Here is an 18,191-nt window from a genome sequence, read left to right on the forward strand (position 1 = left end):
TGATCAGCTGTTATTTTTGCTGCCAAGATAACGACCAAAATAACAATGAGAACAAAAGAATTGAAATTTGGCTGTTATATGAATATAATAAAATTCAACTGAGGGACCAGGACAACATTATGAATACAACAAGCCTCAATTTGAATTTACACTAGCAAATAAAATATTGAGGGTACTGTCACAAGGGAATAATACCGTCATGAACTCAATGCCTGAATCAATCGTGAACAGGCTGGCCTAGTTTTTTTATTTCCTCAATTGTGGCATTACTAAATAAACATACGGCAAATCTGCAGGTTTTTCAATAATAAATAGATGATATTATGCAATTGCTGGCCAATATAATCTTCTTATTGTACTTTTTTTAATTAATAAAATTATCTATTCAGTGTGAAAATATTTGGAAAACAGATGTTTATGGTGGAGACACCTGATTACCCAAGATTCCACAGGGGATTGCAAAATAGACCTGCACCAATGAATGATCCACGAGGTCAGTAGGCTGACCATAGATGACTTTCTCATTTTAGTATTTATAATGCATGCATAATGAGGGCTTCATGGGGATTATTATAGCTCACATTTTAGTGCTATATATTAGTTTCCACTTAAGTTCCCTTCCTACTGTTTTTGTAACAAAATCTGAGCTTCAAATTCATAGCTTTATACCCAGGAATATTATATGCATTGTATCTGCTGCAACTTATGACTTGGCTCAGTGCGCTTCACTGATCGGTGGAATCAGAACCTCCTTTTGAAATTTGTTATGTAATCCTTGAAAAAAAAACATTAAAATTGATAGCACTGGTGGTGAAACCGAATGAATGTAAAAAAATAGAATTAGGAAAAATTAGCAGTTGAACAAAACAATGAGCTGCATTCAAAAGTGAGAGCTATTTTTATGTAAATAATTATTACTGGGAGATTGATGGGTTATATTTTTGTCCACAAGTGTCAGGGCATGATGATATCACGTATTTCAGATTATTACTATTTGGTGTGATGTTAATTCCTGCAGTACGATTGCTCATTTTTTTTTAGTGTAGACCTGTTTTATTACAAGAATGTGGTACAACTCTAGTGGTGTCTCTGGCAAAGGATGGGCCTCTATACTGGGAAATAGGGGTGAGTGGGTTAAACCATACACACTAGAGGGGAAACACTTGGAGGGTCAAAAGGTCAAACTGAACTCACATGAGTAGAAAGGCTCTATCTGATTCCGCTATCCATGTTTGAACTATCAGAATTTATTACCATATGCAATTTGTAGCGTCATGAAATAACAAAGAGTGATTGAAATTTTTGTGTCCATCTGTGTCCCTAGCCCCTCAAAGTGAAAGTAAAGGTCAGTGTATGTATATTATACCTTTGTGATTCTACAGAAATCCTAGCAGTCTGCACGTTACAATCTCATGGATGGAAAGTATGGGCCAATGTTATCTCAGCCCATTCTATTTTCATTCTACATTTTTGTGTTGTGGGATGAAATTGGAGTATGTGTGTGTGTTTTTTTTATTACAAGACAGATTTTAAAATCAATAGACGCTTCTTTGACAAAAAAAATTGTCTTTTTGTGAAGCACTAGTGAACATCTGATAGATGCAAGGCCTGTATTTATAATCCTATTCTACTGTACTCGAAATCGAAAGACTGGACTTCAAACCGTTTGGCAGCAGTAAAAATTAGCTTGACAGCTAGACTGTGTGAGATTTATCACTGGTACCCTAGGGGTCATGATGATTGACTGCTTCTTCTGGTTGGGGCAAAATTTCCTTGTCTGAACACGTAAATTGTCCAGACAGCCCAGTTGTTGAATTGTTATTGAAAGCTTAGAAAGCTTAAAGCAGCCATTCCTTCTTGTAGTGGTAAACATCAATTACAGCACTGTAAACACAACAAAAGTGTTGTCAGTGCAAGATTTGTATTGGTATTACCGTTTCTACGCAGCACGACTTGCTAACTAGGGCAAAATGCAAACAAAGTAACGCCTACTGTAAAACCGCTGTTGAATCTTTTTAGTACATTCTCAACATTTATATTATTGACTGCCACTGTGACAAAATGACGTCTTTTTGGGCACATCCGTCAAATACAGAAATTTCGCAGATACGAACTCGCCGCGATGTGACCAAGCACCAACACATATCAGCAACATTCGCACCACAAAAATACGGCATTTCCTATGTGAGGGTAAAGCACAATTTTTTTTGTGGTAAATATTTATTTAAAAGAAAACCTGGAGCATTATACAACTACTGAGCGATTACAATTTTGAATTTTCTAAACAGTACATGCCACATAAAAGGCATGTAACTGTCGTGTTATGTTGAAGGAACACATTTCTGCTAAGAAGTACATGTACTATGGAAATACTGTACATGGACAAATGTAAACATTCAGTAAGCATTCTTGCACTTCCATGATGACTGTGGAAGCCGCGAAGTCATATTCATCGGTTTACTGCTGTTCAATTTTCTTCTCTGCGGTCTCAACTTTTCATTTGTACTCTGTCACATTGTTTATTGTCAACAAGATTAACAATATACAAGCATTACTGTCTGCTATAAAAAAATATCCCAATATAGAATTTTTGGATCGAGAAAGCTCGCACAGAGATGGATATACAAAATCCAAATTGGCAACTACCAAACTGTGGCATTAACAGTGTCTTTACAAAAAGACTACATGAAACCGTGCTACAGTAATCAAGCACTTTTCAATATGGAAACAGAAAAAACACTGAACAAACACGGACATAGTTGAGAGTATTAACATCAAGCAGGAGTAATTTTCTCAAAGACAGAGACAGAATGGAGTTTGGGAAAAGCCAGCACATGTACACAGGGTCAATCAGATCAAAAGATATACAACTATTTATTTCAAGTCATAAATTCATGACTGCAAAAATGTGGCAACTTTGTTCGTATTACAGCAATCGAAGTCTTTTTGAGAATTGCATATGCCAATGGAGAAAACATCTTTCTCAGTTGGGTTGCCATTGAAAATAGAACTTGTTTACTCAAGTCTGATATCAAATGCTCAAAGTGGATTTCACAAAAGAAAAAAAATATTCCAACAATCATAGTACCATGGATTAAGGGCAGTGTAGCAACAGGTTTCACCTCACACCCACCAAATGACAGCATTCCTTTTAAGGTAGAATGCGCCTCAGGGACAGATATTCAGACTCTCAAACTTTTACAATTCTTTTCTGATCTACCACTTGTGGGGGTTCATTTTAAAGCTCTTGGTGTAAGAAACTTTTCATCATCTTTTCAGTTTTTGTGAAATTCGAAAATTTTATTTTTCTCCATAGAGTCAACACAGGGATGGCAGCCATTTTGAATTTCAAATATCGGTACATCTCAGGTAATTTGTTTCTCTGGTACCAGAATTTGGACGGTGAACCCTTATTTTCATAGTTGATTTGAAAGAGAATGGTTGAAATATTCCTTAAGTAAAATTTGAGCAAAAGTTTCAGTCTTTCACTTTCAAGGCGCATACTACGTTAACTTTGGCGGTCAAAGTTTAGTACTTACAGCATAGTTTTCTCTGGCAAGGCAAGACAGAAAGCGTTACATTCAAAGCAAAGAAGCACCTTTTCAAGACTTTCTATTGATATTATAAAATCTTGGCAGCACACTATCTTACTGAACACCATTTTTGGATGTCATTTTTTTTTGTGTATTTGAAGTTATAAAACAAGAACATTCCAAGTGGCTCATCTTGGAATTCTTTCTCAATTAACATATCGGACAGCAAACACCAATCTTTTGATGTAAACACAACAACCAAACTTCACAAAACAAGTGCTCCATGCACCATGCTTATTTCAAGCAAATACCATGTAAATAACAAATTATGCGTTTGTACAATGTTGCAATGTTGCTTTGAAACAATCAAACATAAACACATTGTTATATATAAAGCCCTTTGGAGCAATTATCCCATATTGATAAATTTCAGAGCACTAATAAAAAAATGTCATCACATAATTCAACATTTCACTTACACCTTTACCTCTGACAAGGACACGTTAAGACTCAATGTATTACCGTAATCAGCAGTGACAGTAATATTACAAAGATTTGAAGTTGTCTTTCTTGAAAACAATGAATGATGCCATCAGTGCAAAATCACCAGTTTAAGTTTAAAACGAATGGTAAAAATGATAAGAAACTTATATTAATAATGTAAGAAATGCTGTTGATTTCGCAGCTTAATTTAAACGATTAAGATTTACTGTGTCTTAGGCCAGAAAGTGGTACACTCACTGGCTATCAAAACAGAGTCAGTGACTGATTAACTAAATAAAAGCTTCAAATGGTTTTAGAATTTTGATTACCTCCACTATCTGATCACCCTAGCTTTGACATATATCCCCCTAACAATCTAGGCCAAAACAAAGGCAAATATGTCCATTGAGGCTTGGGAATTTATATAGATTCTGCACACAAAAAACACACTGGTGTTTGTTTGACCTTGAGTGTGGTATTACCTGAACTTTGGCTGAAATATGCCACCAAACAGCCATTATCCAAGCATATAGAAGTGATAGTTACCCAGAGTCTGTCTCATATAGAAAATACACGTTTGCATGTTGTGGGCACACATGAATTTATCATACAATGGCCAAACACTTTAATATCATGGGGAAATGTTCAAAGGGGAAAATATAGTCTAGCAAGTTTTCTGTAAGGTCAGACTGTAAAATGGTGGATAGCCTAACACTATGATCTTGAAATGCTGTGAACAAATATAAGAAAAGAGAAACGTAAAGTAGACGGAGCATCATTGATACATTTCAGATCTTTGAATTAAGGGATAATATGAACTCTGCTTTTCAGCCTTAACAACAATTGCACAAAATACACGTTAAATACTGCATAATTATATACTACACACATCCCTTCTGCCTCATTTTAATTAGAACACAGTAAACCAACGTTCCAAACCAAGACAAAAAACCTGAAGGAGCTTCCAATAACGTGAGCCAAAACGTGGCACTTCTGGTTGTAAAAGCTTCATAAGAATGTGTCCTTATTTGTGTGAATTCATGGCAAAGAAAGAAAAAGGGAAAACAAGTCATGGAATCAGAAGGGAAAAATACGGAAAACATGGATGAGGAATAAAGAAGCTATGACAAAGACCTTATCTGTTCACAAAAGCTTGTAATAAATCTACAAAACTTGAAAAAAGTCTTCATTCTGTTTGATGTAAATAACAGTTCAAACTTTTGCCTCCTTGGCAAGAAATACAAAACTTCAAGCATTTTCATTACAGCTCAAAAGATCAAATTTTGAGTGCCACAGCACTGGGAAATAAATCAAATGTCTTGGACATCATAAAACAGATTTCATAGTACAAATATGGCAATTATTATTAACATGCACATAAACATCTCTTGTTTTTACATAACATTTGAATTTAATTATCCGTTCATGAATATTCATTGAAAATTATCATTGCAGCACAAGAATATATCTTCTTCAAATAAATGTATTCATGCAATTACGGCAAAAATCATTCATTTGTTTAGCAACTCAACCATGAGTTGAAAATAAAATTCAATTTGGATATTTGCTAGGCACTGTTTTGCAATTCTAAAGGCAAGAGAAGCAATTACTCTTCTGAATTTTGGCTTTCCATGTAACAACCACTAAATTTGATAGTGTCGATACCTTTACAAGATATCTGTCCCCTTGATTTAGAGAGTTGCTTTTAAGGAGAACATGGCTCGTAATTCAGGAAAGTGGCGAGGAAAGTAAGACAGAAGGTCAACAGAACCTTTCGGACAGCTGACAGCACATGCATACTCTGCTGTCTGATAATAAATTGGAGCTGGCCTGCACTCAGTGACAAAAAGGCAAATCCAGGGTTGGGTACTGGTGAAAAGATTTCTCACATAGAGGAGCAAAAAAATCATGCAAATTATTAGCGGGAAAAAAACTACTCTCTATTTCCATATAATGGCTAACTTCATTGATCTGACATCTGTAATGAGATAAAAAAAATTCCTGATTTTTGAACATAAAATATCTTGCTTTGTCAAAACACTGGATAATGCAATCAAAGGTGACTGACTGTACCAACATGACCAATCACTGAATAAAGTCTGATTATATGCAAATGTCTACGTATCGGATAGTTTATCATTTTTTCCACATATTCAACACTGTCACCATTGCAATGGTCATGTATGATATTCTTAGATAACAAAAAAAATACACATTTTCCCCCGGCGAAAAGACACGTTGAAATAACAGCATTGTTAACAAAGTAAACCACACAGTCACTTGCAATTCTCAAGGACGGGCTAATTCTCTTTTGATGTCAGACCGTTGCTCACTTTTCCCTTCCTCTTGATTCGAGCGTATGGTCCGATGTCTGGATCAGTGATGAAGTCGTACAAGACCCTGATCCACGAGTCATGGTGAGGTATGTCATCATAATATTCAGCAGCAATTTTCTTCACCTGTATAAACGAGAGAAGAAATTTGATTATAGTGTGCTGAGCACCAGAAAGGTAGAATTAATTAAATTAATTCACCATACTGTAAAATGACCTCGGGGTATTCTCAATAATCACAACAGAATGTATTAGTGAAGTAGTCCTCACTGAATATGTATGTTTGTTATACCTTTCACATCATATCAGTTTTCTCTACAAAGTGGAAAAAGGATGGGCTGCCAATTTACATAACAATACTTAATTATACATACTTATTTTTTTTAAAATTGATTTTTTTTGTACGGTTATTAACCCTTTGAGTGCTGTAATTTTTCCCACCAAAATTTCAGTGCAATATTTTACCAATTTTTATGAATTTTCTGTATTTTTTTGGGATAATTTGGACTAAATTGATATCACATTTCATTGGCTACAGTTTTTTATCAAATTTTGGCAAAAATCTGAGAAAACTTGACTGGGCAATATTTTGTAAAGGCAACAAAAATTGACTTTGGCGCTCAAAGGGTTAACATATGAATTGCTAATAAACCGGGAAGGGGGGGGGGGGGTATTGAAACTTTGGTGGCAGTGGTGGGATAAAGGTGATCATCGGACACAATCTGACTGTACTGAAATTTCCAGAACTTTCACTAACTTATGCAAAATGACAATTATTGATCTTCGTACAAGAAAGTCTTTGATCATAATCTCTTGTATTTTTCATGATGAAAAAGCTCTGACGATAATAAGCTCAAACCCTATGAAGAAGATTATTTAAGTTTTGTCACGTCATTTCACAAAGTACTAAGTGGGCATATACACACAATACATAAATATCCACATCACACACAGGGATTCATTTTGTTAAAATTATATAAGAATCAATATTTACCATGGGTAGTCTACTTCCTGGAACGCTAGGGAAGTCGTGGTGCTCCATGTGGTATCCGACGTTGAACGTGATCGCATTCAGACAGCCGTAGTACGAGTAGGTCTCAAAGCCCTTTTTGAACATGTAGTGCTCAGAGATGAAATGGCCGGCAACAGGATGAAGCCCCATGGCCAGCAGTGATCCACCTATTAGATACACCAACGGCTTCGCGCCCCAGAAGTAGACTAGAAGTATATTGAAAGTCAGCTGGACTGCAAAGTTGATCCCTTCAAGAACTGTCGGCGGTTTTGGGTTCAGGAACAGCGGCCTCAGAGCGTAGAAAAATGGCTGCAGTATCACCCATATCAGCTTGGTAAAAGTGTGAGCGAACAGTTTTCCTTCGAGCTTTGATGGTATATCCATGTCCAAGTCGCAATCACCCTGATACCGGTGGTGATCTAGATGGTATTTCTTGAAGGTAACCGACTGCGGTACGCCAATGATGAGGTTTCCGAATATTCCGAGGATGCGGTTACGCATCGGCTTGCTGTGGCCAAAGGCCAAGTTGTGAGAAATCTCGTGAACGGCGAGTGTCATAGAGTGATTGATCACGCCACCAAAGCAGTAGGCAGTGATTACTAAGGTAGTCCACGATGCATCTTTGATGAAATAGCAGGCAATCAGCTGAACTAATACCATGGCCACTACAATGTACTTTAGCATTGGATCACATCCCATCAATCTTTTGATTTCAGGATACTTTGCTGCAAAGAAGTAGAGGACAGAATGGCAATGTTAATCAAAATGCTGCAGTTAGGTAGAGCTTTCAAAATCATGTAAACATAGCGGCACTTAGATGGATCAGCATGGAGGACAATATGGAAAACAAACAGTGGAGACCCATGACTGCATTACAGATTATTTATTGGGCGGCAATATAAGTACTGTATTTTATTTTATTTGTTTTATATGACCATAAGGCTAGCCTGGACTCTCGTTTTGCATCCCCCTCAGTCCACAAAATTGAGGAATCACATTTATTGCAAAACAAAAAAAAACCTGAAAAAAACAAAAACAACAATAAACAATATTTTTAACAGCTCTTATTATAGAAGATTTTACTTCTGTTTTCATAACATTCCATGCCATAGAACCCTGTATAGTCATGCTGTTTGAAAAACATTAAAGGTATACAGTCACCTGTAATCTAAATATGCCTATATATGGTCAAAGGGGCATTTTTGGTATTCAAAATGCCCATGTGAGGGCGCTGTTTTTAAAAAGCGGACACCCGCTTAAAATCTGTGATTGGTTAGATTTGCTCTTTCCATGGTAACTGTGGCAAAATTGGAACAGGTGACAGTATACCTGTAAGTTTTGATGTTGGGACACCAAGCTATTTTTAGAGCTGGCACTGCCACCTACAATCACACTGCTATGACGCTGATTAACAAATTGAAACATTTCCGTCATATGTGATGGTACCACATATTTCAAGGACTTGTACACAGAACACATAAACACTATTAAATTATTGTCAAGTGAATTCAACTGGTTATTTGTGAACTGCAGAAGCCGGCTGATGAAAAATAACATTTTGTGTAAACTTTTGTGGCAAGAATTTGACTCTCGAGATTGTCACATGTAAAATCCTATCTTCCTCCTCATGAAGTTTAACCATAGACCCTCGAGAAAAACAGTTTTTCTTGAGGGTCTATAATTTAACCCTTTCACCACCATGGTTTTGCCCGATGACATCATTTTCTATGGCCAAGCTGGACCTCTTTACAGGGCAATGGGGGTCAAAGGGTCAAACATCCATATGAACACTTTAATGTAGTCTCAGACTAGAGTGTGGTATTAGTAATCAGTATATCAATGATAAATTAAACATTCAGCCATAGTGAGTGAGTCAATCATAAATAATTAATGTCCACCGAAGCTTATCTGAACAGTCATAACACAATGCTCATAACATTGGTACTGTTTATCACCATGACAACCAAATTGATTTACACCATTAATGACATAACGACCTTTTTTATTTCATGAAAAAACTGCTATTAAATAAAAAAGATCAAAAGTCCAGTTGCTTACAAACAAAGCATTCTTTTTTTTTGCTTGTATAAAGTCCACAAACAGAAACTTCTAGCTCTGTAAACAATTTGACAGAACTTTCCTCTCACAACAGACATGACGACTGACTGTTGTTTAACAATAATCTATAAAGCAGGATCATGAGCTGGCTATTGTCGTAGAGCCTGAACAAAAGATTCTATTTTGTAACAGGGCGAGGTCATTGGTATATGTCCCTGTGTACCAAAAGACCATTGGTAAAATTACATGTACGTTCCCAATTTTTCTAACATGAGAATAAATGGTGACTCACTAACAAGTGCCAGCCTCTTTCACATTTATGACTTTTACACTTCCTGCTCTTACCTTACATAAAAATTTTCAATTTATGCAATAAGGTCAACTTCCGTTGCAATGACTAATAAGTAAAGTGACAACGTGTCCACCTAATAGATAAGGCATACATTCCTGAGTTCTGTAATTAGCAATCTCTGAATAGAATTTTTTGATTCCTTTATAAGAAAAGAAGTTAACTGAAAGGAAGGTAATTGGTATTTGTTTGAGATGACTGTTGACCGATGTTGAACATTATATTGTATAACTTTGGACTGAAGGGCAATAAACTGCCCTCTGAGTTTGGTGTCCATGATTGTATCAGTTTACCAACACTTGGTTGAAGCTAGCTGTCGATATACAGTAATACTAACTGATATCAATTGAAATTCAGTAGCTATCTAGACTCCTAGAATTATGCTCTTCACGTATTTTCCCAGAGGCACTGCCGCAGACAAAGACAAGTAATTTACTAGTAAATGAAACGTATAGTACACATGTACGTCTGGGCTGCATCAGACTCAACACCCTACATACAGCACACAGCAATCCTGAGCATTTTTTGAAATATTTCAAGACATGAAAATATGGCAAGCTAATTCCTTTAAAGTAAAAAGCGATGGAAATAAATAATGTACACGGCATGATCCATCCAGTGTATATTGGATTCATTTTCAGGGGGCCCCTTTGCAAGGCATGTAAAATATAGCACTTATCCGGTATGTGAAATTCCTTTCTCATTGACATTTATATTGTTGGAGAATAAGGTATTGTTAATACTACATTGTTGAATGGTAAAAGTCTTCCTTCTAAGCCCATCTTCTACAAACGTTTTCATGGAATATTTCATTAAAAAACGCTTTATAGTAGATGCTTTTTTAACCCTTTGAGCGCCAAAATTTTTGCCTTTATAAAATATACCCCAGTCAAATTTTTTCAGATTTTTGCCAAAATTTTGATGAAAAACTGTAGCCAATGAAATATGATATCTGTTTGGTCCAAAATTATATAAAAAAATACAGAAAAAATCATAAAAATTGGTAAAATGTTGCATTAAAATTTTGGTGGGAAAAATTACAGCACTCAAAGGGTTAAAACATATAGCAGGAAAATTTAGATGAGTTCATACCATTCTGATATTTGTAAAGAAACCTGACCCTTATAAAAATGATCATCTTTGCTTGTGACTATAAACTAAATACACAAATTTTCAAACATCGCAGATATACATGATTCAAATTACACATTAGGCCTGAATAAAATCACATTCCACATCCAAACGTTCATAGAATCATTTTACACGGCAAACATACGTATTTTCGATTGATTGTAATAGCTGGTACTCCTGAAAAAAAAGAAAAGAGTGAAAAACAGTGGTGAAACCTCAACTGGAATTTCACAAAATGTGAGAAACCCTATCTGTCTTTCTTACGAGCAAAACCACAGTTTGAGAATATCTATTAGTACAATAACAAACATTAAACACAGAGTGAACCTGGCGCTGTATAGCTACCCGAGTTCAATGTTTTTTTGCCAGACACTCAATGCTATTCTGGCGTATGTGTAATTTGACGCTTCATATGCCATAGAATGCTTGTACTAGAACCAGGAAGTGGGTACATATTAGCTTTGTGTCATCTGTTTGCCCTGGGCTTCCCATCATTCTTGTGCCTCAGGAAGTCAGTGACCATGATGGCAACTCATGCTGCTGTTTGATGACATCATCTTCCCTGACAGATATTATCTTCAACCTTTTAAACCAAATTTAAATGCAAATATTGTTTTCTACTGAGAATTCGGACCTATAGCTTCTACTGGGACATAGGGTGAAACCGTTTTCAACACCACCATTTCCTCCCCTCTAAACCATGGGAAATGTACCACCACAAGTTTTGCATGACAATATCTTTTCACTTCTGATGGATGCCTTTACAATAAAGCCACAGGATATCGGTCAAGTATTTGTACAGAGGCACTCTTTACCTCACAAAATTCTTCTAAACAATGGATGAATTTACGGTAATCTTTTGTGTGATTTGTATTCCAGATGTGAAACAAGGAAAGCAGAAAGCTGACAAAGGCTGGAAATGAGAGTTTCAAAACATGCACACACAAAAACAAAGCTGTTACGATACAACTAAACAGAAGAGTAACGTGGAATGTAGATACTTTGAATATGAAAAGTGGTTTCAATTTTTTTTGAAGCTGTTTTACAGTGACCCTCTACAACGAATTATAACCGAAAAGTCACTGCAAATATCAATGTTAATTTCCGCATACAGGATTTTTATGACCTTGTAATCATTACAACAGATGTGTGAATTAACTTGTAAAGGTATTCTATCAGCAATTAGGTGGCAAATCTGTACATGTATGCTTGGCTAATATTTACACTTAGTATGGTGCGCAAACAACAATGTTTGAATAGGTAGCCAGGACAGTTAGATAAATACCATGGCTTCTGGGTTCAGGCAGTGGATACCTGACATCAAGGAGTTACTTTCACAAAATCTATGCACTTGTCTGCTGAATGTACATGTTTTGGTCCAGAGTAAAATTGTCACAGCCTACAATTGCCTAGATCCAAGGTCAACAAAATGTAATTCTAACTGCACCACTTCTCAGACACCATGCACTTTGGTTTTATGCCTTGGTATTGAGAGCAATCAAAGCAATGCAAGGCCTGGCAGGTGACCTCAATCTGTCAGGTCACTACAATCTGCTGTCTCCGACAGCAATCCGCCTTTCTCAACTGACACTCATAATGGCATTTCTGACACACGGCAAGTGTAAGTGGTACATGGGAGCTATGAAAAATTGACAGGACAGACACATCTCAGCAATGCTTCACGTTAAATGCATTTTTCCACCTCGCCGACAAAAATGCACCAGAACCCACAAATAACACTGCACACTGGCAGGAGAATAGTTTGTTGAAAAGAACCCTTTTTTAAGTGTATAATGTGCAATACACTGAGTGGTGTCAACTTCCAAGTCTAACAGTGGCTGTTCATAACGCAGAGATACACCCTACAGTGGCTACTCCACCCATGGTTACAAAGACATCTGTCAATACTCCCACCAGGGCAACGTCAAACATCACACCATTTCTTTGTAATAGGTCAAGGTGACATTGACCTTTCCACTTCAGTTTAAAATGGGACCAAGATCAGCCACACTGGTTATCAGCAGTTATATCTGACAGCCATGAAGCGAAAGCTTTTTATTCTTATAGAATGGGGAAACAGTTCTTGTGTTTACTGACAGTCACTGATATTTTATCCTCTATTTTGAAAATGGAGATCCATGCGTTTTTATCATGCAGAACTACTGGTAGCTGCAAGTCTAGTTTGTCCATGTTTTTTTTTCTACATTCTATGTTCAGAGCAAACAATGTGTTTCCTCAGTGGAAAAAGCACATGGCACAACACTGGCATAACTAAAATGGTTTACTAAAAGAAATATTTCCTTCATAAGTGTGCCTTTGACTTTGGGCGTCATCAAACCTTCCATTCGATGTTTCATAACCCCCAGTACCGAAACTGTGAAAGGAGTACATACACGCGCACACAAATGCCCCAATAGCACTATGAAACAACTGGTTGGCTCTGTCTGGCCCGGTCACTTCAATGGGTGAACATCACTCAGCAGCTGACCAGACGGACACATTGAAAGTTCATAATCATCAGACACTTTGACACACATCGGTGGCTGATCAGGCGGATACACTGAAAGTTTGTATATGTATTATACAATCCATCATCAGACACTCACTTTGCCACTCTTCATGTTGTGCGCAAGCATTGCAAGGCCGAAAATGTTTCGACCATGGTCTTCCGTTTTTTTATAAGTATGCTATTAAATCTACACTTAAGAAGGGAAAAGGGCCATGAGAAAAGGATAAGATGTATTCTCGGCTGGATTTCGCTCTTTGCAGTCTTTGTCACTTTCAACTGTCTGAACTCTTCACGGCCAGCTTGATCGCTCGTTCCTCTTTTGTCGATAAGCCCCCACCCCTTTATGGTAGCTGTGGTCGTTAAACTCTCGATAGATTGAAGCTTTTTTTTTTTACGTGACCTAGTAGAACCCATGCTGATCCGTCGTGGTAGGGCGTGATCAGGAACACAACCAGCACACTACGTCTGCCTGCCTGTCTGAACAAATGAATTTGAACAAATGTCACGTAGCTTTCACTGCACTCGCTCGTGTCACTGCACAGCCGACATGCTAGCTCAAGAGGAACTTGCAGGGGGCACTTCCCTTGTGCAACCAATCATGCTATTTCTGGATATCTATTTTAGCTCTGTCTCGACGGTGAAAAAACTGAAAGAAGTCTGTGACCTTACTGGCATTATTGTTCATCCAATATATTATACAGTAGTTCAACTTTTGCTGGTGAGTGCATTCAGCTGCAGTGTCGTCAGCGGATAGAATCCGCTAAAAAATAATTACACAAAGAGTACGGGCGATTTTAATTCGATTTCCGGTAAATTTCCGAGCGAAGGCCCTGGTTCATCGACTGAAAGTTTATGGACATATTTCGTCAAGTTTGTGACCACTAATTCAATTGAATGAATTCGATACATAACGAGTGATCCGTGTATGTATATGCGGGTCAATTAGTTATAAAACCGCTGCCTCCGACACAGTTACACGCGTACACTGCCAGCTTTCAAACATATTTTTCCGGTCACTTTTGACACTCTTCCCTTCGCGCTGTTATTGTGTATGAACACAACTCTGTCAGACAAATACTCTGAACGAAATCACATTTTGCGAATTGCACACCATGACCTCTGAGAAAGTACAGGATTACAGAAGATGGCAGTGTACATGCATATGTACATGTTAACGATCTGAGGATCGGAAGATCATCACTTACCCAGTATTTCCTTCCGTCTTGTTGCATGAGGTTCCTCGGTATATACCCATTCAAAATCGCTTCTAGTTACCCGAGCGCCCATTTTTCGAAAAGATGGGGACAGTCTTTGGAACTAGCAATGGCACACAGATAAAAGACAAGCAACGGTGAAAGTGAATCAACCACGCTTACACAATGCCGGTTCCTTCACTCACTTTCACACGGCTCTCCGATGGAGTGGCGTGAGTCGGTGACGACGCCTACTTCACCGCATCAATACCGTTGGTGGCGTTTTCTGAAATCCAACGAAAACGAAAGTGCAACCGTACGAGCATGAACAGCGCAAGCGGCAGTTCTAAAGTTGAGGGCGAAGTCGATGGTTCGATATCCGATAAAAAAATAATGGTCCGCGGTTGCAATGGGATTTCTACCAAACAAACTCCTCATATCACCACATGAATTCAAATCAAAGCAAAACTTTGCAAATACATCTTTCTGAACGCAGCGAGTTTCGTTTTCATGTCTTTAGAATGCTCTTGATGATATTGTCAACAGTATTCTGGAAGATCTACCATTTGCCTTCTTTGGCATTTAAAAATGTGCAATACAAGTCTACTAACGTCGGACAGAGGGATTTGAGAAACGACTTTCATAAACTTCTGGTACCATTTCCATTATCTTTGTTCCCGTGTTCCAGAAAACTAATATGTTATCTCGGTATGTTGAGAAAGTTTGTTCAAAAAATGCCTAAAGTATTACAGCTTTTCAAACGCAACCCGAGTGCTCTAACCACGTAACACAGAACCACCGCTCATGGATAGAACATGTGAACTGAGCAGGGATGATCATAAAGTAGAGGATGAACGATATTTTTCGCTTGAATGTCACAGATATACACTTCATAAATACACACTTTTACGAACTATTCGATATGACTACATCCTAGATTCGAATAACAGAAGCATCTAAAGTAAATTAACATACATCTGAGAAAATTAATACTTGCCTTGAAATGCTAATAAATATTCACAGTATGTGTTCACTGAGTCTTACATTTTTAGCAAAACACATTCAAAACTGTATGACAACGAAACATGGATATAACTTATTATCTTGTATTTGTATCTGAATTGTTTCCCTCAATAGGTGTGTATTTTGTTTATTTTTCTAATATATGTCATTTTCAAATCTGTTTAAGTTATTTGTTACTTTTGGAGGTCTATTTTGCCCAGAACATGTACGATGTACAACAATTGTCGACCTTACTTGCAAGGGGGGTGAGGTCAGACTTGCTCCAAGTCTGTGGGCATATAAATATCAAAAGGTATAAACTTCTACAGACTGTTGTGTAGATCATCTATCATGGGCTAGGCCAGCCAGTGACTGCTGTCGAGAAAAGCCAAGCGACGATGGGGGCCAGTCTATGGATGAGTGTTACTGATAAGATCACGTTGATCATCAGTATTGCTAACAAATTAATTCTAGTCAAAAATAGCGCAGGACAGTCAGTGCAGACAGTGTTGACAAGTTGAACCCCATCATTCAATTCCATTGATAAATTTTACCTTCAAAAAATAGCGCGGCTATTGTTCAGGTTTAGGCAAAAAAAAATAAACTGTGCTGTTCCGATAACATGGTTTTCAAAAATAGGGTAGGTAGGTCGGCAGGGATGTACACTTTTCAGGGGTTCAGAGCGATCAAACACTGGCCAATTCCAGAAAAACGTATCATACATGTAAAAGGAATAAAACATAATGCCGGGTAACAAACACATTATTTACGGTTTTTTTCTTTCTTTTTTTACTCGCGTGTTTACGCAGCTCTAAAAAGTTCAGGGTCGGCAGGCAAAAAATAAAGTAGGTTGGGTTATCGGGAGAGCACCTTTTCTTTCTTTGGCCTTACCGAAGAACGTGTTTGGGGAGGAAGTAATAAATACGTATACGATGCCGCCAAACGATGTCATCATTCGCATAAAATTAAGATATTAACTTCATTTCGGGCTTTTACTTTGAGAGACCTTTCCTCAGAAGCGTGGATACCTTCGTAGCATGGGTAATATATAGTTCTTTGTCAGCTGATTTTTGTTCAGCTTGAACGTTTTCACACAAAACCCTGGGATAACAGCCTAGTCTTACTCATCATAATAAATTAATCTCTTTATAGATTTGCCAATATCAAACTTCTTTTATAGTATGCACACTTTACAAATATAATAGCACGTTGCAAGAAATTGTGTTGTTTTTGTTTAAAATATGTTTGAGGGGACATCTGAGGATGTGATGCTTTGATGTTAAAATTCTAAAGTGGCGTAATGTATAAACTGGAAAAGGGGAAATGGAGGAGAAACTCCCAAATTAATAAAGATGAAGATTCAAGGTACCGCCATATTGGAGTCAGGAGGACTTCCAAGGCCCTTCCGGAGCCTAAAAATACGACCACCAGACGGAGAAACTGAACATTACAACTGTAGTACAAAACATATATAACTCCCCCGTCATGATCAGATTTAGTGATAATTTTTGACAATTTCGTCTACATAATATTATTTGAATCAAAATGACATATATTTGCGAATCAAATACTTCAAATAGCCATATATTCTCTCTCCTACAAGTTCACTACTCCATAGAATAAAAGCAGATATCAGAGCTCGCTCCCAATATAGCCGCTTATGTTTTAACAATTAAAAAATAACTTCAATCTTTATAAGTAAAAAAGAAACAATTTTGCGTCGTCTATTTTGTATTCACTTTATCGAAGTGTTTCTCACATGAAGTTGTCAGCCGCGGCCTGCACACAACTTCTTGTTTGTGGCGCCGTGCGTGAACGGAGCTGAAAGTGAAAGTGGTAACTAGCAGATGTATGCTGGGTACATAGTCACTTAGCAAGGTAAACATGCCAAGCGTAGATAGTGCGGTAAATCAAAAAGATACAAACAAGTTTGCGACATTTCATACATATCACCTGTAAAAGATGACACGATGTTTATTCATCGGAAGAAAGACTATGCCACCGTAGGCAATTTACAAATGAACTGATGTTGTGTGTTTTCACTCCCGGCGAGTGTGTGGCTGCGTCCGCATCTTTTTGTGATTCATAAAGCACTACGCCATGCCGGTTGTTTGTCGATACTAACATAAAAAAAATGTAAAATAAAATTCACTTAAACTTAAATCTCCACAAAGTCATCGCTTCTGCAACCCTTCCATCCAATTACTTTGATTGAGTCTGTTGTTTCTTGTGATATGACCACTTTAATATAATTGCAGGGAACTTTAATCCATCGAAACACCCCGTGTTCTGCGAATGTACAGTTATTTGGTCGATTCCTGAGTAAGGGTGAAAGGAGAAACTCCATATGGCCCGTCTCTTCCCTGTTCCTCACACGTAAAATCTCCGACGAAACTGTTACAGGTTGGAATTTTGAGTATTCACACTGTGTCCCTTGAATTCACCAATAGGGGTGGGTCATTTTGCATCCTTTGGGGGAGGGTGCTTGGAAGATTTCGGGAAAAAGATTCCGAGCTGAGGGTGCCTTAAAAATATCCAGCCTAGGATGCGGCAGAGAAAATGAAAAAGATTGCTAGCAGAATATGAAG

At 37.5% G+C, this 18,191-nt stretch overlaps 1 protein-coding gene across 1 annotated transcript; it reads right to left on the reverse strand.

Annotated features, from left to right (window-relative positions):
- Nucleotides 1-2,850: 2,850 nt before the first annotated feature.
- On the reverse strand, nt 2,851-14,875 carry LOC139149687 (sphingolipid delta(4)-desaturase DES1-like). The gene is made up of 3 exons (XM_070721557.1): nt 14,614-14,875; nt 7,344-8,086; nt 2,851-6,475 (listed from the first exon to the last, which is right to left on the reverse strand). The coding sequence occupies exons 1-3, from the start codon at nt 14,693-14,695 to the stop codon at nt 6,317-6,319; spliced, it is 984 nt and encodes a 327-aa protein (XP_070577658.1). The 5' UTR covers nt 14,696-14,875; the 3' UTR covers nt 2,851-6,316.
- Between the last annotated feature and the right edge of the window lie 3,316 nt (nt 14,876-18,191).

Source organism: Ptychodera flava, chromosome 14 (assembly GCF_041260155.1).
Source record: "Ptychodera flava strain L36383 chromosome 14, AS_Pfla_20210202, whole genome shotgun sequence".
Lineage (NCBI taxonomy): Eukaryota > Metazoa > Hemichordata > Enteropneusta > Ptychoderidae > Ptychodera > Ptychodera flava.